Consider the following 23,756-nt stretch of genomic DNA (forward strand, 5'->3'; position numbering starts at 1 on the left):
CATATCTGTATTAACCAAGGAGACGTTTATACGTTGCTTTCTGGGCTACTTAAATAACAAGGAGATAAGGAATGATAAAGATTTTCTTTGACAGTGTTCTGGATGATTGAAAACAAGTTTTTTTTTTTCTTCTTTCTATTTAAGGATCTGGTTGTAAAGAGGAACATATAACTTCAAGAAATATATCCCAAGATGATTTATTCCATTTTAGAGATTTATCAGAGGGATATCTTGATTTAATAATTTTTGAAAACTAAAAGAAAAAAATTCTCCTAGAACATTATCAAAATTTCATAAATGCTTTATGAATAAAATTAAGCTCAATGAAAAAATGCTAAGAACCAGATTCTGTAGGTAAACAAACATTATATTGTTAGAGGAAGGCAAACTGGTATAATGTAAAAAATGTATATAAGTATATACATATTTAAAATTAGGAAGAAAATCCTTAAGTTATTAAGGAAAATAAAATATTCCAGGTTTATTCATTTCTATTTAAATCTCTTTCAACATTATCCTACATCTGGACCCAGGGCTATGCATCCATTCATTCATTCACTCATTCATTCATTCAATATTCATTGAGAGTACTCTAGGTTGCCAGGCAGCAATCCAGACACTGGGCATGCAGTAATAAGACAAGACCACTTTTTGAGGAGACAGAATTTGCATATCCAAATACTGAACACAAACCTTCATTTAACACATTCACATTTAATTACAGTTTGATTTCTTTCTAGCTATATACATTTACATATTAAAGCTGAAAGGGGATATAGTTTCACTTTAAGCCATGCAATACAGTGGGGCCTTGACTTACCAGTTTAATTCGTTCTGAGACCGAGCTCGTTAACTCAAATTACTCTGTCAACTCAATGCAAAAATCGGCGGAGAGACAGCTGGTATCTCAAAAAACTCGTTAGTCGGGACACTCGTAAGTCAAGGCCCCACTGTACTTCAAAACATAGTAAGCACTCATATAAAGTCTTATACTGAACAGTTCCTGGAACCACAATGCCAAACAAGCCTGGCTATTTGTATACATGACATCAAGATTCTAGGTCACTGATACAGTCTTAAAATATAGAACAGTGAATACATAAGTAAATCTGAATGCTTTGGGGTTCCCTGTGGTCCACCCATACCCCAATTTAGCCTATCACAAACCACGACAAACAATCCTTTTACCAACCAACCAATCTACTAACCCCTGAATAGGAGATTCAGGTTGATTACAGCATACCAGGAATAGAACATCCAGGTTAATAATCAGAGAAACTTGGTTAACTTTCCTTCCAAAGGTCCTTCTTGAGAGTCAGCTAGAGGACACACGGAGGGAAGTCCAAAGCAACTAAAATTTTGCCAAGGAGACAAAAACCTGCCCACACTGGTTTTCCTTGAGTTTCCCAGACCGATGAGTCTGAGGAGGTATTAGCAGCCATTTCAGAACTGTGGATGGGCAGGAAAACCTATACTTCCACTATCTAGCTATACCTGTTTGCAGGTAAACACCTTTGAGTCTTCAGCATGAACAGATACTCATTGTCCGTAAGCAATGAATTTACTACAAAACAAGCACTATTTGTAGAAGACTAATAAAATAATTCTAAATATTGGTCAGTTTTTACATGTGAGTCTTTACAAGTACACATATTAGCCTTGAATATAAAGGTAATATTAAGTCATCAGTAAGACATATAAACCTTGATTTTTTTCTCATATTCTAATTTTTCCTCATAAACATATTAATTACAAGATGTAGTGAACTATTTTCTCATTTAATCCCACTTGTGAATAAAGGCACATATTTGTAAACTAGTTGTGAGGAGGGCTGGGGTAGCCTGTGGCCCTAAACAGAATTAATAGGCCTATGTGAAGTTCAAACCCAAGATGATGATCTGACTAATACTATGTTCTAGCTGTTCACATAGCTCATCTTTTCCACATTATGACTGATTCAAAGCAAACAAGATTCACATTTCAAACCTCGAAGTTACATTCCTTTTAAAGTATATTTACTCAGTTACTGTTATAAAGACTGATTTGTTATGCCCTATGTCCCTGTTATACAATGTGGAAAAATTATTGCTTAAGGTAACCATCATTTATTGAATTTTCACTTTCTGAAAGAGGTTTTATAGACACTGTAAAAAAATCCTCACACGCCGAAACCGGTTTGGCTCAGTGGATAGAGCGTCGGACTGCAGACTGAAAGGTCCTGGGTTCAATTCCGGTCAAGGGCATGTACCTGGGTTGCGGGCACATCCCCAGTGGGAGATGTGCAGGAGGCGGCTGATCGATGTTTCTCTCTCATCGATGTTTCTAACTCTCTATCTCTCTCCCTTCCTCTCTGTAAAAAAAACAATAAAATGTATTTAAAAAAAAAATCCTCACAAGAATCCTGCAAAATAGATATTGATAAGACCTTTTTACATACAAGGAAACCCAAGGTAAGCCAGTGACTGGCCCAAGATCACACAATTAGTGAGGGGCAGATCTGGGATTTCAAACTGCTTCTGTGTTGATGCCTCAAAGTCCATGTGACCTCCTATGCTTTGCAACTTCAGCACTCCATCCCAAAGATTACATTTTCACGTAGGGAAAATAAGAAGAAACAAAGCAAAAACCAACCAACCAAACAAACAAAAAACAAAACCAAACAAAAAACAAACCATACGCAAGGTCCTCATGAAATTTCCTAGACATGAATTTCAACAAATTTAAGATTTGAAAAAGAGGACATTTCTATCAGCTTTCACACTTTACACCTTAATGCTTCACAAACCATATATTCCATTTAGTCACCCTTATACATTTAGCTCAGGTTTTTAATAAGTGGCATTTTCTGAAAAACTGAGAACTCAGCATAGGCCTTTCCTACTGTGTACAATCATTTCTAAATATGGTGTAGATCATCTTATTTTTAAAATATTACTACAAATATAATTTACTAGAGGCCCGGTGCACAAAAATTTGTGCACTGGCGGGGGTGGGAAGGGTGTCCCTCAGCCCGACCTGTGCCCTCTCACAATCTGAGACCCCTCGGGAGATAACCACCTGCTGGCTTAGGCCCGCTCCCGGGTGGCAGATGGCAGGCCCGATCCTGTGGTGCCTGCCCTGCCTCCCCGGGTCGCAGATGGCAGGCCCGGATGGCGGCGGGGCGGGCGGCGGATTGCGCTGTCCCGCCCCGCCTGCAGTATGCAAATTTAATGGACATCTTTGTTGGGTTAATTTGCATACTCTTCTGATTGGCTGATGGGTGTAGTGAAGGTATGGTCAATTAGCATCTTTGTCTTTTATTAGTGTAGATAGATGCCTCAACAATAAATTTAGCTTCAGTTGTCTTTTTTTAACTTTAAGAAAGGGTTTCATGTTCTTTACAACCTTCTAAGCCTTTCACTCAACATTGTGTTTTCTAAAATTTATCCATGCTGTAGTGTGGTGGCTGTAGTTTATACTTTTGGCTACTGTATTATAAGGTAATATTCCATTGTATGTATAAACAATTTTCTGATTCATTTCCATGCTAGTGAGCATTTGGGTTATTTATGATTTTTTTCATTTTAAATATTATGTAGATACTTTTCAGAAATAGATTTCTTGCAGGTATGCCAATTCTTCCAAACAGGTTTGAGGATTTCTTTTATGGTTAGTTATCTCCTATTACCTAGTTCCTATTCTGTACATAATGGTGCTTCTTAAAATTTGTTGCCCTTTGGAACTAAATCAGTCTGTAAATATCACAAGTTATGCTGCCCAAGGCTTCTTGGATCACGATTTTAAAACTTAAGAAGAAAAACCTCATCTTCCCTATCTCCCCCTGCCTTTACTAGTTGCTATTAGCACAAAAGGGTTTCTTTGATAAATTATTGTGATAACGACATTGATGGAAAGCCCAGATGTTTTGCTAAATTATAAGATTATTCAATGGAATGATCATGATTTATTCACATGCTCTAATCCTCCCTCCCTCTTTCAGACAAAAATCTATTATGCTTACCTCTGATGCTGCTAATATTTCTACAATTTTAGGTTTATACATTTTGAGGGCTCAGTACTACTTAGTGGATATTAACCAAGGATGGTAATAAGTACTTTAAAATAATTACAAATGAGAAGCTGAGTAACTATTTTGTTAGAAACAAACACCACCAGAAGTGTTATAATGCATAATTTTGTTACTAGTTAAAATTAACCAGAATAAGCCCTGGCTGGTGTGTCTCAGTGGTTGGGCTTCATCCTGTGCACCAAAAGGTTACTGATTCAATTCCCAGTCAGGACACATGCCTGGGTTACAGACTCAATCCCCAGTGGGGGGTGTGTAGGAGGCAGCTGATCAATGTGTTTTTCTCACATCAATGTTTCTCTCTCTCTCCCTATCTCTCTAAAAAATCATTAAAAAACCTTTAATTTAAAACATTTAACCAGAATAACACCAGAAATAACTCCTACCTTAATAACTAAACCTGATTTCATGGCTAAATGGCAGCAGGCAATGATTTAGAGATGTTGAGCTACCAACAACTTAGTAGATAATCTTGGAAAAGTTATCCTCTTGTCTCAATTTACTCAGCTATAAAATGAAACTAAAAAACTAACTGCACAAAGACCCCAGGCTCCACAAGAACTTTGTCCGCTTTGCACACCATTACACATCAGCTTAAAATAGACCTACCAAATACCAGAGTCTCAATAGATACTGGTTGGTATAGATACTGGTATGTAACTCTAAAGTACTCCATATTCTTGCAGTGGTGTATTTCCACCCTACTGTTTCACTTCAACCATGAAAACCAAGTTTTATAAAAGTAAGCTATATTTATGCCAGGTCATTCTAACACAGGCTTTATTCGTTTGTACCTGACAGAATCATTCATGTAACATGAATAGGGCACCTACTATATACTAGCCACTAAGAATATGAAAAAAGAACAAGGCGACTTTTTGGGTAGAAAAAGGCAATTACAGGTGTTTTAGGAATTCCTAAGTCCTTATCACACAGATGGCTATTCAGTGTTGTTTACATATGTAACTATTTTCTCTATCAAACTGGTGACTTGTGAATTTCACATTCATTCATTCATTCATTCATTCATTTTTAGCAAACAGGGCTTTACTAAACAGAACAAGGAACTAGAGCAGTGGTTCTCAACCTTGGCTGCACATTAGAATCACCTGGAAATCTTTTTTAAATCCTGATTTCTGGGCCTCATCCTCCGGAAATTCTGTTTCTTTGTTATGGGGTGAGGCCACAACATTAGTAACAAAGAAACAGAATTTCCAGAGGATGAGGCCCAGAAATCAGGATTTTAAAAAGATTCCCAGGTGATTCTAATGTGCAGCCAAGGTTGAGAACCACTGAACTGGAGGGTTGCTGCTGCCTGAAAAGGAGCCTCTAATTTAGGACACGATTCCAGTTATGGGGACGCAGGCTGAGAGAGCATGTGGATTCTGGAGTCAGAATGCCCACAGTGAGTCCTAGACCCACCACTGAGAAGTTGAGTAACCTTGGCAACTTACTTGTTTCTGGGCCTGTTTCTTCACTGATGAAATAGGGATAATAACTTAACAACTTCAGAGTTAACTGAAGCTATGTAAGTAAAATACTTAGCCTGGTGCTTGGCACAAAGTAAGTAAGTAGTCGGTAAATGTCAGCATTATCATCATTATTAATGCTTTTATTTTCAAGAGTTGCGGGGGGCGGGGGGGGGCGGCAAAAACCCTAATATCACATGAAATAAAAATCAGTAAGGATGAATGTTCATGGGACTGTGACAGAGAAAGAAAAAGGAGATCTGAGCAAAGGGTACACTGGGGCCTCTTTGGGGCTTTGAGGAAGGAAGAGGAGATGGGTCAGAATTTTACCAGCATTCACATCAGGTGACCAGATTTCTTAAGTTCATAAAAAGGCAAGGGAAGGAGATGAAAGTCTGTGGGAAGTCCCTAAACAGATTCTAGAGGAAGAACCATATCTAAAGGCCAGCATGCTGAAATAATTTCTCTTGCTTTCTGCATGCCTCTTGCTGTCACAGCCTGCCAATCTCTCCTTTCCTATGATTATAAGGTTTCAAACTTTTCCGCCTCTGATCCACCCTTCACGCCACTCTCTCTGACACATGCTGAGTGTCATGTTCATTGATATGAAACAAATATAGAACCAGATAATCACTAAGATGGGTTCTGTGAAGAAGAACACCTCATTGCCCAGCAATCCTCAACTCTTGATACATTTTGGGAAGACTATGGACTTTTCATAATTATTCAAACAAGGTTACAGTACAGGGCCTAGCCATATTGATACTGACCCTCTCAAATACCTACTGCTTTGCAACTCTAAAAGCATTTCTTTTCACATAATTTTAAGCTGATTCTTTAATGCTTATGGTGCACAACTGACTTCCCAAAGTGGATTTTAAAGTTCACACGTGAGCCACTTTGCACTACAGAAAGAAGTTTCTATGTTAATAAGGTTTGGGTAGAAATATAACAGTTAAGATGTCCTGCAAAATTATCCAGTTCATTCTGCCATATTCTCATCATCATCTACCTAGACCAGTGATGGCGAACCCTTTGAGCTCGGCGTGTCAGCATTTTGAAAAACCCTAACTTTGGTGCCGTGCCACATATAGAAATTTTTTGACATTTGCAACCATAGTAAAACAAAGACTTATATTTTTGATATTTATTTTATATATTTAAATGCCATTTAACAAAGAAAAATCAACCAAAAAAATGAGTTCGCGTGTCACCTCTGACACACGTGTCATAGGTTCGCCATCACTGACCTAGACTCTTTACTACCTATGACCTACACTAGAAAAATATGTTCTCTTAGCTTCTAGATAAAACTGGACCTCTTTAACACAGTTTTCTGTTAAAAGTCAAACAAAAAGGGAAAAGATGCAAGATGGAAAGAATACAGTCGGGTGAGTATGTTTTGAGGCCAATACTAGTTTTTTAGTCTAAAAAGTTGCCTTTTTTGCCATCTTTCCTCTGCTCTCTCTCCTATCCAGCAACGCTGACTGCCCTCTACCCGCACTCATTTCTTTAAGGCCTTGGTGAGGGAGCACACAGTGACTAAGAATATGAGTTTTGGAGTCAGAAATTTGCCATACAAAACAAAAATCCACACCTCTGTGGATAGGGCCAGAAATCTGTGTTAATAAGACCTCCAGGTGACTCTGATGTACACTAAAATTTGAGATAAGACCTTCCCTAAAACCACAGAATCTGAATCTCCAGAACATAATCTTTTAAATTCAAGGTTACTCTGTCAGAATTTCTGTAATAATTTAGATAAGTCCCTCTAGAGACACTGAATCAAATATTCTTATGAAAAACATGTTACATCCATCTACTTATATGAAGTCTATATGGACTCCTCCCAATTTTTTCTTTTCAGCTTTCATTGTTAACTAAGTATTTTTATGTACTGGCTCTTTTATCTATTGGGAATTTAAAGAACTACCTCTTATAAATATAACAAAAAAAATTGTTACATGTAAAGGTTTTAACTCCCTGCCCAGCGCATAAAAATATTCTATAAATGGTAGCCATTAAGTACTATTATCTTACTTGTCACATCCTTTATTCGTAATTGTTCGGGTTGCCTAACTACAGTAACACTTTTGTTATCTAATGAAGAGCCTTTTAGGATCCTTTAGTATCCAGAAAGAAGTCAAGATCAGAAATAAGAAAACTCTTGTCTATAAAGAATGAACATATGGGTGGCAGATTGATGGTTCTCTCTCATCATTGATGTTTCTCTCTCCAATCCTCTCCCTTCCTCTCTGAAATCAGTAAAAATATATTTTTAAAAAAATGAATGCATAGTTAATAAGAGGGTAGCAGCCAAAACAAAGTCAAAGACTCAGAGATTACACCTGACATTTTGAAACTGTTGCTTTGTCAATCAGGAGTGTGATAGGACTTTTTGATAACGCCAAGCTTGAAGGGTAGATAAAACAAAAGAAAGGAGGCAGAAGAGGAGGGAGAAATTGGCTGGAAGACAAATTTTGAGAGTTTAGGCACCAGTGGTGATAAAAGCCAAGTCAGGAAGGCTAGCAGCAGACAGGCTGTTTAGTCATGAGGCAGGAAATGTGGGCATAACCCCCTCCCTGTACCTCAGAAGCTCAGGATGACACTGGTTATTTCAGCTGTGTGTAGAAAGTGACCCATCTGCATGTCAATATTCTGAAAAGCTCACTTCGTTCTCTGATAGTCACTAATTTACAATTACACACTATCTGAAGACGTTACATTTCTGAGGGATGTTTTTATTTTTAATCCTCACCGGAGGATATGTTTTTATTGGTATGAGAGAGAGAGAGACAGAGAGAGAGAGATCAACCAGCCACCTCCTGAACTTGCCCTGACTGGGGATTGAACCTGCAACCTGGGTATGTGCCTTGACTTCGAATCAAGCTTGTCACCCTTTGGTTCACAGGACGATGTCCAACCAACTGACCCACACTGGCCAGGGCCTTTTTTTTTATGGGTGCTTGATAATATCTGCCATTTGACAAAACAGCAGTTAATGGATCACAAAGTGACACTTTGCATTCTTAACATAGTTGGAAAAGAGATTAAGGCTAACAGATTTGTGAAACACAGTATTGTAAATGCAGCACTTCTCTACATTAATTATATCAAAATGTTGTCTTAAAAAAAGTCACAAATGAAGCTGTTATAAAAGCTACTATCATGAAGGTGAATGTTCAAAACTTTTGTGTTCTGATGTTTCAAACCTTCCCCCCCATATCTCCCAGTTTTGGGAAGCTGCCTCGATATTTACAAAACAGAATAAATTATGCCTGTCTTATCAAAATTTAAAAAGCATAACAGATGAACTGATTAATGTGTATTCAACTCTTGACCCAGGTGTAATGTTTTCTAGAATACTACTAAACAAAAAAAGACAGACAGATACACACACACTAATAGAAATGTCTATGGAGGATAACCCCAAATCAATGAATGAATATATATATATATATATATATATATATATATATATATATAATATAATATAATATATATGCATACATACATAATAGGTACATATCTTTATATTTTATGTGTCTGTGTATGAAACTGTGAACATAAAAGTAATTTTCTCACCTTAAATATTCATCCTGGGTTTATATATAAGAAAGGTCCTTCCCCAAATCAGAGCTTCTTAAAGCGCATCTGTGAAAAACAGTCCAATGCTCCTAGGAGCCTCACTCTCTGCACTTTCCAGGGCTCAAGCAAGACACTCACTATTAGGTATACTGATGTTGAAGTGGGTAGTTACAGTAACAATGCCGGTCCTTTCCAAGGTTTTCTTCCCTTCTTTCTATTCTTCTCTAAGCCCTCCTCCCGTCTCAAAACAGCATAAATACAAAGAAGGCTGTTTTCTGAGTGGGACAATTTTTTTGTAAACTGCTGTAATTGGGAGATAAAACACAAGGGCAGAGACGTGGGCAATTTGCATGGCACTGCCCACATTTAAACATAAATGTTTGCTGCAGCTCTCAGAGTTGGAAGAAGAGTAACTGTCAATACAGGCTGGTAATGGTGCAGATGGTAGGAGTGCCTCTTCCCTCCAACATCAAGGAGAAGCTAAATCTTGCCCATCCCATCCATCCCCAAGATGACTTCTAAAGTTAGAATGAAAAAGAAAGGCACTAAAAATATTGGACCATGGCATGCAAATAGCTCCTTCTTATATAGTTGATGAGAAATTAGTGTGGGAGGTCATATATAAGGAGAAAAACACCGATTAAATATGAACATCTACATGTTTGTGAATGTATGCAGAAGTTCTGAAAAACACCAAACTTAAAGGTGGTGGAGAAGGGGGACTGGGGACCCACAGAAAAGAAGTTCACTTTGCACTCAATGTACTCATCTATCTATATAAACAGGGAATATGCTAAGTATCTGAGCATCACGACCACTCAGGAGGAGCTCCGGACACAGATGGGTGGGAGGGGACTGTATGCCGCCTCCACCCCTGCGGCTGCGGGGAGGCTGGGGCTGGGGGCGGGCCAGAGAGGAGACACAACACAGGAGCACCTGCCCCCACCCCAGTGGACACAACGCGGCGGCCGGGGAGTGCTCCGAGCAGCCGCTGCGAGGCTTGGAGCACGCCCCCACCCACGGGTCCTGGCCCCCCAGCGGGGTGCCTCCTTCGCGCGATTTCAATCGCACGCTGGGCCTCTAGTATATTATAAAACATCTAAAAATGAGAATAGATCCATGTGTTTGTTACTTGCAATTTTTATAAATCAACAAAAAAATGGTATGGTGGAAACTTTGATGAGACTTTAAAACTATAAGTTCAAAAATTGAGATTACCAGCCCTCAAAAACTCAGAAAGGGACATAACCCAACAAGGCACATCAGAAGCCTTCTTTCATACTGCTTATAAGCATGCTGAATACTTTATGAACATTACTAGAGGCCCGGGGAACAAAATTCGTGCACTCAGGGGGGGTGGTCCCTCAGCATGGCCTGTACCCTCTCACAGTCTGGGCCTAAGCAGTCAGTCGCACATCCCTAGTGCTGCTGCGGAGGCGGGGGAGGCTCCTGCCACTACCACTCTGCTCACCAGCCATGAGCCGGGCTTCTGGCTGAGTGGCGCTCCTCATGTGGGAACGCACTGACCACCAGGGGGCAGCTCCTGTGTTGAGCGTCTGCCCCCTGGTGGTCAGTGCATGTCATAGCAAGCAGTTGAGTGGCCTTAGCATATCATTAGCATAGTACACTTTGATTGGTGAACGGCCTACCAGATGATTGGACACTTAGCATATTAGGCTTTTATTATATAGGATATACTGTAAGATTTTATAGACACAGTACATATCCCAAACCCTGAAAACTTTAGGCTACTCTTTTGCACGCACTTTTGCTATCTTCATTAGTGTCTTTTAGACAAAGTTGGGTGTGACTCAGTTGGTTAGGTGTTGTCACGCGCACCAAAAGTTTTCGGATTCCATTCCCGGTCAGGGCACATGCCTGGGTTGCAGCTCAATTCCCAGTAAGGGGTGTGCAGGAGGCATCCCATACATGTTGGATTCTCTCACATGCTGCACTCTTATATCGATGTTTCTTTCTCTCCCTCTTCCTTCTTCTCTAAAAATCAATGAAAAATCTTAAAAAACAAACAAGCAAAACACAAAGCTTTTGAACTCAAAAGTAAAGGTTAACTTTAAAATATCTGAGTATAGTCAGGATTCCTAAAATAAAAAGAGAATGCCTTAATATAGGGTGGGGCAAAGTAGGTTTATAGTTGTGAGTATGCAAAACAGTTTATTCTTGTATTATTATTTATTAATTACTGTATTGTTTTCCATATGAACAACTGTAAACCTACTTTTGCTCCACCCTGTATAGTCTCTCAAAGTTATTATATATTATACACCTTTGACAAATACATTAGCCAGAGTTAAAAACTGAGTGTTGAGTAGGCAAATATTCATTGGATGTTTAGGTTGAGTGCAAGTATTGTCCTGGTAATGGAAATGAGAAGTCTTTTAAAAACTGTTTGGTCTTAGTTGCTCAAATGGACAGTCAGGAGAGCTAGGGTTCTGGTATACAGGTACATCACAGAAAGCAATATTGCACTGACTCTGCAGGGCAGTGACACGAAAGTGTTTTTATTAATAAACAGAGTATCCCTTTTTCCAAGTATGCATGAGTTCTAAAGTACACATAAAAATAAAAAGTAAAAATAAATACTCAGTGTAAAACAAGAACTACTTTAAGTCAATTTTATATTTGAATAAAATATACAACAGTTATCTTTTACTAATTTGAAATGTCCTTAGTGAGTGACTGGTCTTTAAACACAGTGGAAGTGGGCCCTGGCTGGTGTGGCTCAGTTGGTTGAAGTGTTGTCCCGTACACTGAAAGGTGGTGGGTTCGATTCTGATCAGGTCACATACCCAGGATGCAGGTTTGATCCCGAGGTCAGGGTGCACGAGGGAGGCAACCAATTCATGTTTCTTTCTCTCTCCCTTCCTCTCTCTAAAATCAATGAAAAAGCATATCTTCGGGTGAGGATTAAAAAGAATAAATAAATAAACACAGTGGAAGTAGGACTCTGGCATTTTCCCAGTAATTTTTCTGAGCACTTACACACACACCAATAAATTATTTCAGAAGTAATGCTCATGAACAGCTATTAGAATTTTAATGCTAACAAACTGTGCCATACACTTACTGTTATTGTAGGGAGGAATCAAGTAAAATCAACTGAAGTTGAAATTAATATCCATTAGCTATACTGGCCAACAGTTGAAAAATTCTTCCACTTCAAACGCTGTACCACAACCGTTATACAGAGTTATAAAGAACTGATAGGCCCAGCTGGTGTGGCTCAGTGGTTGAGCCTCGACCCATGAACCAGGAGATCAGGGTTTGATTCCTGGTCAGGTACATGCCCAGGGTTGTGAGCTTGATTCCTTGTAGGGGGGGCATATACGAGGCAGCTGACCAATGATTCTCTCTCATCACTGATGTTTCTACATCTCTCTCCCTTCCTCTCTGAAATCAATAAAAACATATTTAAAAAATAAACAATTATCTATCTATCTATCTATAAATATATTCTATCTACACTAATAAAAGAGAAACATGGTAATTAGCGTACGACCTCTACCCTTCCCATTGGCTAATCAGCATATCCTTATGCAAATTAACTGTCAACCAAGATGGCGGCTGGCATCCATGCACTGAAGTGAACAGGGAAGCTTGCTTGCTCAAGTGACTGGCAAACTCCAACGTTCCCCGCCTGCCGCTGCCGGCCTCTCAGCTGCAACTCTAAGCAACTATGTTGCAAATATAGAAGCTAAACAAAATTCCAGAAACCTGCATTAGTCAGCCAGGCTTCAGCCAGCCAGACTGCAACATTGTATCAAATACAGAAGGAAAAACAAAGGCCAGAAACCGGCTTTCAGCAGCCGAGGCCTCAGAGCTAAAGCTGGCCCAGAATAAAAGAAAAAAGAAAAAAAGGAGTGGTTGGGAGCTTCAGTCAACCCACCAGCCTGAAAACAGCCCTCAGCCCCTCAGCCAGACTGGCCAGGCACCCCAGTGGGGACCCCTACCCTGATCCAGGACACCCTTCAGGGCAAACCAGCCGGCCCCCACTCGTGCACCAGGCCTCTATTCTATATAGTAAAAGGGTAATAATGTGTCTCCCAGCACCGGAATCAGCGGAGCAGCGAGGCCTCCTGGCACTGGGATCAGCATGACAGGGGGCAGCGCCCAAACCCCCTGATCACCCTGCGGCTCTGTGTGTGACAGGGGGCGGGGCCACAACCTCCCTATCTGCCCTGCTCTGTTCGTGACAGGGGAAGGCGCCCCAACCCCCTGATCAGCCCTGCTCTGTGCCTGATAGGGGGGAGCTCCCCAATCCCCTGATCGCCCTGAAGCTCTGTGTGTGACAGGGTGCGGTGCCCCCCCCCCCCCCCCCCCCCCCCCCCCCCGCCCCACGGGCCCTGCTCTGTGTGTGACAGGGTAGAGCCATAACCTCTCCATCGGCCCTGCCCTGAGTGTGACAGTGCGGTGCCCCAACCCCCTGATCTGCCCTGCTCTGTGTGTGACAGGGTAGAGCCATAACCTCTCCATCGGCCCTGCCCTGAGTGTGACAGTGGCGGCGCCCAACCCCCTGATCGGCCCTGCTCTGTGGGTGATAGATGGTGGCGCCCCAACCCCCCTCCACGGGCCTTGCTCTGTGTGTAACGGGGTAGAGCCATAACCTCCCCATTGGCCTGTCCTGAGTGTGACAAGGTGCAGCTCCCAACCCCCTGATCGGCCCGGCTCTGTGTGTGACAGGGGGTGGTGCTGCAACCTCCCCATCGACCCTGCCTTGAGTTTGACAGGGGGCGGTGCCCCAACCCCCCAATCAGCCCTACCCTGAGCGTGACTGAGGGTGGCATTGCAACCTCCCTATCCACCCTGCTCTTTGCATGACAGGGGGCGGCGCCCCAACTTCCCAATCGGCCCTGCTCTGAGCCTGACCAGGGGCTGCACCTAGGGATTGGGCGTGCCCTCTGCCACCTGGGAGCAGGCCTAAGCCAGCAGGTCGTTATCTCCCGTGGGGTCCCAGACTGCGAGAGGGCACATGTAGGGCTGAGGGACCCCCCTGCCCCCCTCCCTGAGTGCACAAATTTTTGTGCACCGGGCCCCTAGTAAATATATAAAAGCCTAACCGACCAGCTGACCAGTAGCTATGATGCGCAACGACCACCAGGGGGCAGACGCTCAATGCAGGAGTTGCCAAGACACAGCAACTTTGCAGAGTGCCCTCTCACACTCTGAGACCCATCGGGGGATGTCAGACTGCCGGTTTCTGCCCGATCCCTGCAGGCCAGGCAGAGGGACCCCACCTGCTGGAGGGACCCCCGCTCATTGCACAAAGGCCCTTGGAGCCCTGGTGCTGAGCCACACCTGGCCAGGGAGGGGCCACAGGAGGTTGGCTCCAGGGCGTGTTGGCCCCGCCAGCCACCTTCTAATTAATTTCCTTTCAATGTGCACAAATTCGTGCACCGGGCCTCTAGTACAGAAATAAATTTTTAAAAATTTTTTATTTATTTATTTTAAAATCTATTTTTATTGATTTTTTACAGAGAGGAAGGGAGAGGGATAGAGAGTTAGAAACATCGATGAGAGAGAAACATCTATCAGCTGCCTCCTGCACACCCCCTACTGGGGATGTGCCCAACCAAGGTACATGCCCTTGACCGGAATCAAACCTGGGACCCTTCAATCTGCAGGCCGACGCTCTATCCACTGAGCCAAACTGGTTAGGGCAAGAAATAAAAAAATTTTAAGGAGAAAAATTGAGGCTGTGCTGAAAGAACAAAGTAGAAAGCAGAGTCCTTAGAAACTGAAAAGCAGTGTTGAGAATACTCTTATCGAACTCTGCTTATAAGAGGGCTCATTTCTTCCTTGATCTGATATTCCCATCTGAAGATTTTGTAGGTAAGAAATAAAGAAATAAGGAGTAAGTAATAAAGAAAATAATAAAGGTGACACTGGACTACTTTTAATGGGCCATGACCTAGGAGGGATCTCCCACCACAGTTTTGGACGTGTGGTAGTGGCTTAAAGAGCATGAGACTAGTAGGCAAGGAATCTGGGTCAACTTCATTCCTTCTCTTGCTGTTTCTTAGGACAAATCACTTCATACTGATCCTCAGCTTCCACTTCTGAAAAAGTGGCATGGTATTTGGCTCACAGAGAAGTGAGAATTAACTACGATAATCAATGCATGTACACAGGAAATAGCGAATTAATGTTGATCTTTCCCCAGCTGATGGCTCAGGAGGCAGAAAAGGCAGTCAGGATTTGTTGGCAGTGCAGAGCAATTAAAAGGTTTGCCTTGGTGCTAAAATAAAATAAAATAAAATAAAATAAAGTAAAATTTCTAGCTGAGAGAGAGACCCTTATTACCCTAGGCAAGTTTCTTTCCCTTTTCAGAGCTCATACAGCAAAGTACTTCGCATTTATATACATGTCATGCCTTGTGTCTTCAGTATCTACATTTCCACGTGTAAGATCTCGTCTCTTAAATTAGATTGAACCCTCCTCCAAGAGTCTTGCACACACAATATCCCACCCCAGGCCCGCGCATCCCAAGCAGCAGTAAACGTGTGTTGGCTGAAAGAGCACAGCGTGGGGTCAGCTGGTCCAGGGGCTCCCGCGACCCGGCTCTCCCGGCGGAGGCCTCTTGCAGCCGAAAGACAGACCCGGGAGGTGCCCCCCGAAGCCGCCAGCCCCCCCCGTCGCCTCGCGCCCCGTCCCGGGCTGCTTTTCCCACTCCCACCCGGGGGCCGGGTCTGCGGGTTCACCGGTGCGGAGCGAAAGCTCGTGAAACAGGTACGGGCCCCGCGGAGGCCCCCGGCGGCGGCGGCGCGGCAGCCACACCTACTCGGCTGCGGCGGCGCGGGGAGCGCGGGGAGCCCGCAGGAGGCGCCCCGGCGCCGCCCCTCCTCCCCTCCTCCGGGAGGGCTCCGGCCCGGGACGGGGTCTGGGACCGGCGAGCACGTGAGCGTCTGCGAGGAGGAGCGCCCGGCTCAGGAGAGGAGGGAGGCCGCGCCGGGCCGGGCCCGCGGCCGGGGACTTGGAGGTAAACAGTCGGCGCCCGGACCACGGCGGCCTCTCGCCGGGGGACAGGTGCTTCCCCCGAGACCCCGCCCCCCGCCCCCTTCCTCCTCCCCCCGGCCCCCTGGCCCCCCCGCCGCCACTCACGGTGCTTGCCGCCGCCGCCGCCGCTCGGGTAGCTCAGCAGCAGGAAGGGCAGCGGGGAGCCCGGCGACGGCGGGGTCCTCCAGGCGCGCGGCTGCTGAGGCGGCGGGCGCGCTGCGAAGCCGGTGCCCCCATCGCCCGGGTAGAGCAGGAAGAAGGGGGCGGCCACCGGCGAGCCGGGCTCCGACTGCCCCCCGGGGGAGGCCGGAGGCGGCCCCGCCTCGCCCTCCGGGTCCGCGCCCGCGGTGGGAGCGCGGCCCGGCCGCTCCCCGCCCCTCGCCGGCTCCTCGCCCCTGGCCGGCTCCGCGCTGGAACTTTCCGCGCCGGCGGCGGGCGGCGATGAGGGCTCGGCCATGCCTGCTCTCCCGCGCCGCCGCCTCCGATCGCGCCCCAGTTGGGCAGGGGGCGGGGTCACGGGGGGGGAGCCGCTGCTCCGTCCCGTCGCGTCCCGTCGCGTCCCGTCGCGCCGCCGCCTTCCTCCTGGGCCGCGGGCCGGCGTCTGGGCTCCGCCGCTCGGTCTAAGCCCGCCCCGCCGGCCCGAGCCAGCTGGGGGACGGCCCCGCCCGACGGCGCGGCCTGCGTCCCGGCCGCCTCCTCCCGGCTCCCCCAGGGGGCGGTGTCCGCCGCCTCCCGCCTGCGCGGCCCCTGGCCGGGAGGGGGCGAGGCACCGAGAGGCGCTGGGTGTCACCGCCCCCGCGTCCGCCGGGCGCGGAGGGACCTAGGTGTGGGCTGCAGAAGCCAAAGCTAATTTAAGCGAATTTTAAAGGACCCGTGTCCCCCCCCCCCCCCCCCCCCCCCCCCAGGTATTAGACTGTGTCATCGCCTTTCACAGACTAGAACTTTAAACGGAGGTTCGCGGGGTTGAATCGGGAGCTTTTCGGGTGAGAGCGGAGGGGGTGGCCGCCTCTCTCCAGCTCTTTTGTTCCCTGGCAGGTGCGCGGCGTGGAGACCTGGGTTGGGTGTGGCGTTAACTCCCTGGTCCCCGGCTTTCCCGGGCGCGAGTGCATTTCAGGCCGAACCGCTGAGCATTTGTCGGACAGGCGCCCGTCCCAGGTCGGCAGTTGCCACTCCCCTGCCGTTTCCTTTGAGCATCTGAACCGGTGGTTACCGACCCGGTCATCCCCGCGAGCGAACCTCCTCGGATGGAGACAGTTCCCGGCGCCGATCCGGTTCTCACGCTGGATTCCGCGGGCGCCCCCCGGGGGTTCCTAGCGGGCGGGCTTTGTGTTCCGGTTGTAAAACGCTGCCGTGGAACCCATGTTGACTCTTAATTAAAGTCGCTGTTGTGTAACATGTGCCCACCTGCTCTTTACTCGGGTCTGTTTTTACCTCCGAAGAGGAAGTTACTTCTCTAAAAGGAAAAGCACATCTTTTTATTGTTATTCTCTGAAAACCACTCTGGAAATCACCACAAGAGATTGCCATGTGGCTTTCACCAAATCTTTTAAGCAAGAACTATTTAAAAGGAAATGTTTACAAGACGCTAAAACTTCAAGCAGTCAGAAAGTTTCTAACTAACTTTTCACTTTCTGGCATGTCCCTGACCTGAAGGTCCCAGCGCTACCGCTTTCTTGAGTAAGCTGCCATCTGAGCCTACATTCCTCTTCTGTAAAAATGATCAGATTACTTATAGGTATATTGTGGGGGCTAAATAAGAAATATAAGCTTTTAGCCACTGTTCTCAAAACTGCCTGGTACTGGCACAAGAACAGACATATAGATCAGTGGAATAGAATAGAGAGTCCAGAAATTAGCCCGAACCAATATGCTCAATTAATTTTTGACAAAGGAGGCATGAACATACAATGGAGCCAAGATAGTCTCTTCAATAAATGGTGTTGGGAAAATTGGACAGACATATGCAAGAAAATGAAACTAGAGCACCAACTTACACCATACACAAGAATAAACTCAAAATGGATAAAGGACTTAAATGTACGACAGGAAACCATAAAAATTCTAGAAGAATACAAAGGCAACAAAATCTCAGACATATGCCAAAACAATTTCTTCACTGATACAGCTCCTAGGGCAGTTGAAACTAAAGAGAAAATGAACAAATGGGACTACATCAAAATAAAAAGCTTCTGCACAGCAAAAGAAACCATCAACAAAACAACAAGAAAACCCACCTCGTGGGAAAACATATTTGCCAACGTCATATCTGATAAGGGCTTAATCTCCAAAATTTATAGGGAACTCATACAACTTAACAAAAAGAAGATAAACAATCCAATCAAAAAATGGGCAAAGGATCTAAATAGACACCTTTCAAAAGAGGACATTCAGAAAGCCAAGAGACATATGAAAACATGCTCAAAGTCACTAATCATCCGAGAGATGCAAATCAAAACAACAATGAGGTACCATCTCACACCTGTCAGAATGGCCATCATCAACAAATCAACAAACGACAAGTGCTGGAGAGGATGTGGAGAAAAAGGAACACTTGTGCACTGCTGGTGGGAATGCAGACTGGTGCAGCCACTATGGAAGGCAGTATGGAGGTTCCTCAAAAAATTGGAAATGGAACTCCCATTTGACCCTGTGATCCCACTTCTAGGAATATATCCCAAGAAACCAGAAACACCAATCAGAAAGGATATATGCACCCAGATGTTCATAGCAGCACAATTCACCATAGCTAAGATCTGGAAACAGCCTAAGTGCCCATCAGTAGATGAATGGATTAGAAAACTGTGGTACATCTACACGATGGAATACTATGCTGCTGTTAAAAAGAAGGAACTCCTACCATTTGCAACATCATGGATGGAACTGGAGAGCATTATGCTAAGTGAAACAAGCCAGTCAATGAAGGAAAAATACCACATGATCTCACTCATTCATGGATAATAAAGACCATTACAAACTTTTGAACAATAGATACAGAGGCAGAGCTGCCTCAAACTGATTGTCAAACTGCAGTGGGAAGGCCAGAGAGAGTTGGGGGGCAGGAGGGAGGGGGGTAAGAGATCAACCGAAGGACTTGTATGCATGCATATAAGCATAACTAATGGACATAAGACACTGGGGGGTAAGGGAGGGTAGGGGTTTGTCAAGGGTGGGGGGGAAAAAAGGACACTTATGTAATACCCTTTGTAATACTTTAAGCGAAAAAAAAAAAAAAAAAGAAATATAAGCTTTTAGATAGGGTCTGGCATAGGGTAAAATAATAAAGATTAGCTACGTTTTATTTTGGCAAAACAACATAGAAATAAGAAAAACTCGATTGAGAAAAGCCTTTTCATTATATCTTTAAAATTTTGGAAGTTTGTTGGACCTTTTCATTTTAGTTGTGGTGATGATGAGAGTATTGATAAAAAACAAAACAAGACAAAAAACACACATTTGCCTTTTAAGAAATGCAAATTGTATAATACCCTGAAGAGAAAAATGAAAAGATCCCAGGTAAAGGCAGGTTTCAGTTATTACAACCTGACACAAAATCCACAATTTGTTCTAAAAGTGTTGTCTGCACCAATTTTCTCTTTAAAAAAACTTAAAATTTTTTTTCCCAATTATAGTTGATATTCAATGTATTAGTTTCAGGCATACAGCATAGTGATTAGATGTTTATATAACTCGCAAGGTGATTCCCCATAAATCTAGAGCCCACCGAACACCACACAGTTATTATAATAGTGCCAACTATATTCTCTATGCTGTACTTTACATTCCCTATTTTGTAACTACTAATTTGTACTTAATTCCTTCACTTTTGTCACCCAGCCCCCCAACCCTGTATTATATGGTTTTAACACCCATCTTTAAGTGGATATTTTACCTTGTTGTTTTTTTTTCATGCAGAAATTTTGAAGTATCATCATATTCTTGTCAGGTTCCTTCGGAGATGTTCTGCATTGTTTCAGTAAAGAATCTGACAAGAATATACACTTATGCCATTGTAGGTGGAAGGAAAGAGAACAGAGCCCTCACAGACCACTCTTGAGAAAGGCCAATAAGCAGCCAAGGGAGTCATCAATTTAAAGAACGAAATGCTATCTAGTCTAAATTGCTCTTTCTCCTTTCTAGTTAGCTAAGATACCTATAGGTATTAGAAAATTTGACATGCTGTGGAATCTTGCAGTTATTTTTTTAAATGGCATTCTACTTACACCTTATGTCATTAATTGGCAGTGTAATGAATATAGAAAAATGCTGAAATATGAGTCCTCTAAATTTTATAGGGAACGCTATTTATGAGCACTTTCTTTAAAGGCGGATGATACTCCAAGTTCCTAGTTTCTTATGCTTTTAGCTTTTGGATCAATGATGTAATCACAGCCCTGCATAACCTCTGGTGACATAAAGGGATGATTCAGCTGCTACACACATTTAGAGAAGCCAAGATTATAAAAATAAGCCTGAACATGTTGCTCCCTCTTGAAAATGCACAGAGCATCTTCCTATAGTTTTAAAGTGACAAAACCCAAGCCATGGCAAAAATCAAGCTCTATTTTCTTGTCATATAAAGCAAGGGATGTTTTTCAACTTATCTGCATTTTATTTTTATTTGTCCACATTTGGTTTTTTGAAACCCTGTGGTGATCTTAAGGATGGACACTTAGAATATATTACAAAACATTTTAGAGATCAATGTCATGGATGTACATTTAGCATAAGCTTCTTAGAGCTGTGATCAGAGAAAGTATAACACTTGAGAAGGGTTGATATTCTTCAGTTTAGTACATAGATGTATTATGATTCTAAAATAATGGTTTTCTTGAGCCATTTATTTTTCATTGTGTGGTACTTAGGAAAAGTCTTATTTGAAAACAAGGCAATTTAAGACGATATTAAACTTCTCATTTTAATAAATGCAGGAATTTATTTGTACTAATCTATAATAATAAACGCACAATATGCTAATTAGACTGGATGTCCTTCTGGACAAAGCCGGGCCTGTGAGGGAAACCCAGGTCCGAGTGCCTGCAGGCAGCCGAAGGAAGGCCTACTCTTGCATGAATTTCTTGTGCATTGGGCTTCTAGTTAGTTAATATAAAGCCTCTGTGAAAAACTCTCTTAAGAGTCCATCCCTCTTTGCTTTTGAATTACTAGGTTTTGATTACCATTATTGCTATTTTGATTACTATTTGGTTATTTCCAGTATTAATTTCAAAAATACTTAGTCAATATATACCTTCTTTCCATGTTTATTGTATCTATAATACTCTTAAGAAATACACTATTCTTAATACAACAATGCACTCTCAATAAATACCTTTATCCTAAGCAATGTGTTTAGTCTAGGTCAAACACTGGCAGTTTTCTCTGGGTGGTAGAAATATGGATGTGTTTTTCCATTTTTCTACTCTATTTGCAAGTCTATAATGAAAGTGTTAACTTTATAGTAGAAAATAATAAAACATCTGGAGAGACTATTTTGATTAACAGTTTGATAATTATCTTTTTTATGATCTGCTAATAGCAGAGTTTGTGTTCCTTGTGTATACTGTGGAGTAGAATTCCTACCCTATAGGAACTTATCATACTTTGTGTCTATTTAGAGTTTTAATACCTTTTCATTTTTTAAATATGTATTTTTTTGTTGAGTTCCAAGAGGAAGGGAGAGGGAGAGATAGAAACATCAATGATGAGAATCATTGATCGGCTGCCTCCTGCACTCTCCACACTGGGGATCAAGCCCTGACCAGGAATTGAACGGTGACCTCCTGAGCCACACTGGCCGAGCTAGTTTTAATATCTTAATGGTGTTGCTGAAACTGGTTGGTTGCTTTTGCTGACTTTCTATAAGTTTATCTACAGTTTGTTCCAATTTTCATGTGCTCTTTTTCAAATTTTCTACATTTCTCTCAAATCTGCCTCTCAATTTGTTCTCTTTGCTCTAATTGAAATCTTCATCTTTTCTTGCCTGTGTTTTTTCCTAGCTGGTATGCAGGAGAGTTCCAAGAGGAAAGGAGAGGGAAGGGGAGCGGGAGGGGGAGAGAAACATCAATGTGAGAGAGTCCAGGCCAGGGATTCAACCTGCAACCCAGGTATGAGCCTTTGACTGGGAATCAAACCAACCCTTTGGTGTATGAAGGGACACTCTGACCGCTTAGGCACACCAGCCAGGGCATACTTCTTTTTTTTCTATGTTCAAGCGTGATGTGATATTACAAATATATGTCCAAGCCCTGGCTGGGTACCTCAGTTGGGTTATAGCGTTGTCTGGATACACCAAGGTTTCGGGTTTGATCCCCAGCCAGGGCACATACAAGAATCAACCAATGAATGTATATATAAGTGAAACAACAAATTAATGTCTATCTCTCTCTCAAATCAATAGATTAAAAAAAAAGTTTCAAATGATAAAATACACTAGGTCAGTGGCCAGCAAACTGTGGCTCGTGAGCCACATGCGGTTCTTTAGCCCCTTGAGTGTGGCTCGTCCACAAAATACCGACTCATGCGCATGGGCCACGAAGTTTCAATTGCACTGTCTGTGCGTGCCCACACGTGGTATTTTGTGGAAGAGCCACACTCAAGGGGCCAAAGAGCCGCATGTGGCTCGCGAGCCGCAGTTTGCCGACCACTGCACCAGGTGAAATTTAAAGCACATGTGATGTTAAATTTTCTATACTGTTTCTGTGTTTAAATTTTTTCTATCTCAAAATACAAATTTTATAAAAGAATAACTAAAAGCATTTAAAAACTCTGATTTATTACCTGAAGCAATATTCAGTTTGAATGATTTGGAACTGCAGTTGAATCCTACATGATTTTTTTTGGATCATCTATTTCGACAGTGGTACATGTTCATCACTGTGATCCCTGAAATGTAAATTATATTGAATTTCCTTTCATGAATTAATTTGATAATGTTAACTTTAAAGTAATTACTTTAATATTTTAACTTAAAATTCTTTTACTTCATACAACAGCAAGAAAAAATAAGCAACTCAAGCCATTCCTCAGAGATAGTAAGTATTTTGTCAGATAAGTGAACACAGTTAAACAAGTTATCTAAGCTAGCTTTTATCTTTAAGATCACACACAAAAAATTCTAGTTTACCAAAAGCTTTGACCATTAAGGAAGTTATGTGGGTCTGATAAGCAATTAAATTTATTTCTACACAAAAATTAAAGAGATGCTCACTTAACTCCTTACAGTTAAGAAGAGAGGCAAGAAACTGTGGCCTAGAGAAACTGACTAGCCTAAAGCTAGTCAGAAGAAATTTGGAATTTTCTTCTACTTAATTTTGAATATTTTATATTTTCAATAGCTATCCATAGCCTAATATGCTGACATAAAATAGGTTGTTACTTTGTATTGATGCCTGATACTAGTAATCTACTTTATTGGAACTCTTATCCATGAGACTCTCCAGAACTGTCTATGAAAAATTGTAACACTGAGTAGTTAATAATTTATTTTTCATGTGTTAGGACAGTACCCATCAGTGCTCTTTATTATTTTTTAAATTCATTTTATTTTTCATCACCATTTATCCCCTCTATGCCCTCTTCCACCTCCACCCACCCCTCTCAGTGCTCTTTAAATGTCTAAGTAAATT

General features: G+C 42.8%; 1 protein-coding gene and 1 long non-coding RNA gene across 7 annotated transcripts in view; one reads left to right on the forward strand and one right to left on the reverse strand.

The window, feature by feature from the left end:
• Positions 1–16,735, reverse strand: part of RUFY3 (RUN and FYVE domain containing 3) — a 77,200-nt gene extending 60,465 nt beyond the window's left edge. For 2 of the 6 annotated variants that reach the window (XM_070395372.1, XM_070395361.1), the window contains exon 1: positions 16,240–16,735. In XM_070395372.1, coding sequence (XP_070251473.1) covers positions 16,240–16,591 — 352 coding nt within the window. In that variant the 5' untranslated portion in view covers positions 16,592–16,735. The remainder of the gene's footprint in view (positions 1–16,239) is intronic. The other 4 variants (XM_070395388.1, XM_070395393.1, XM_070395366.1 and 1 more) reach the window with 3 other exon arrangements.
• LOC138995069 (uncharacterized) lies at positions 15,915–17,527 on the forward strand. The gene is made up of 2 exons (XR_011468505.1): positions 15,915–16,117; positions 17,170–17,527. It is a non-coding gene; the product is annotated as an uncharacterized lncRNA (long non-coding RNA).
• Positions 17,528–23,756: the final 6,229 nt, after the last annotated feature.

This window comes from Myotis yumanensis, unplaced genomic scaffold (assembly GCF_028538775.1).
Source record: "Myotis yumanensis isolate MYYU_CA2020_CCGP unplaced genomic scaffold, mMyoYum1.0.hap1 SCAF_1, whole genome shotgun sequence".
Taxonomy (NCBI): domain Eukaryota; kingdom Metazoa; phylum Chordata; class Mammalia; order Chiroptera; family Vespertilionidae; genus Myotis; species Myotis yumanensis.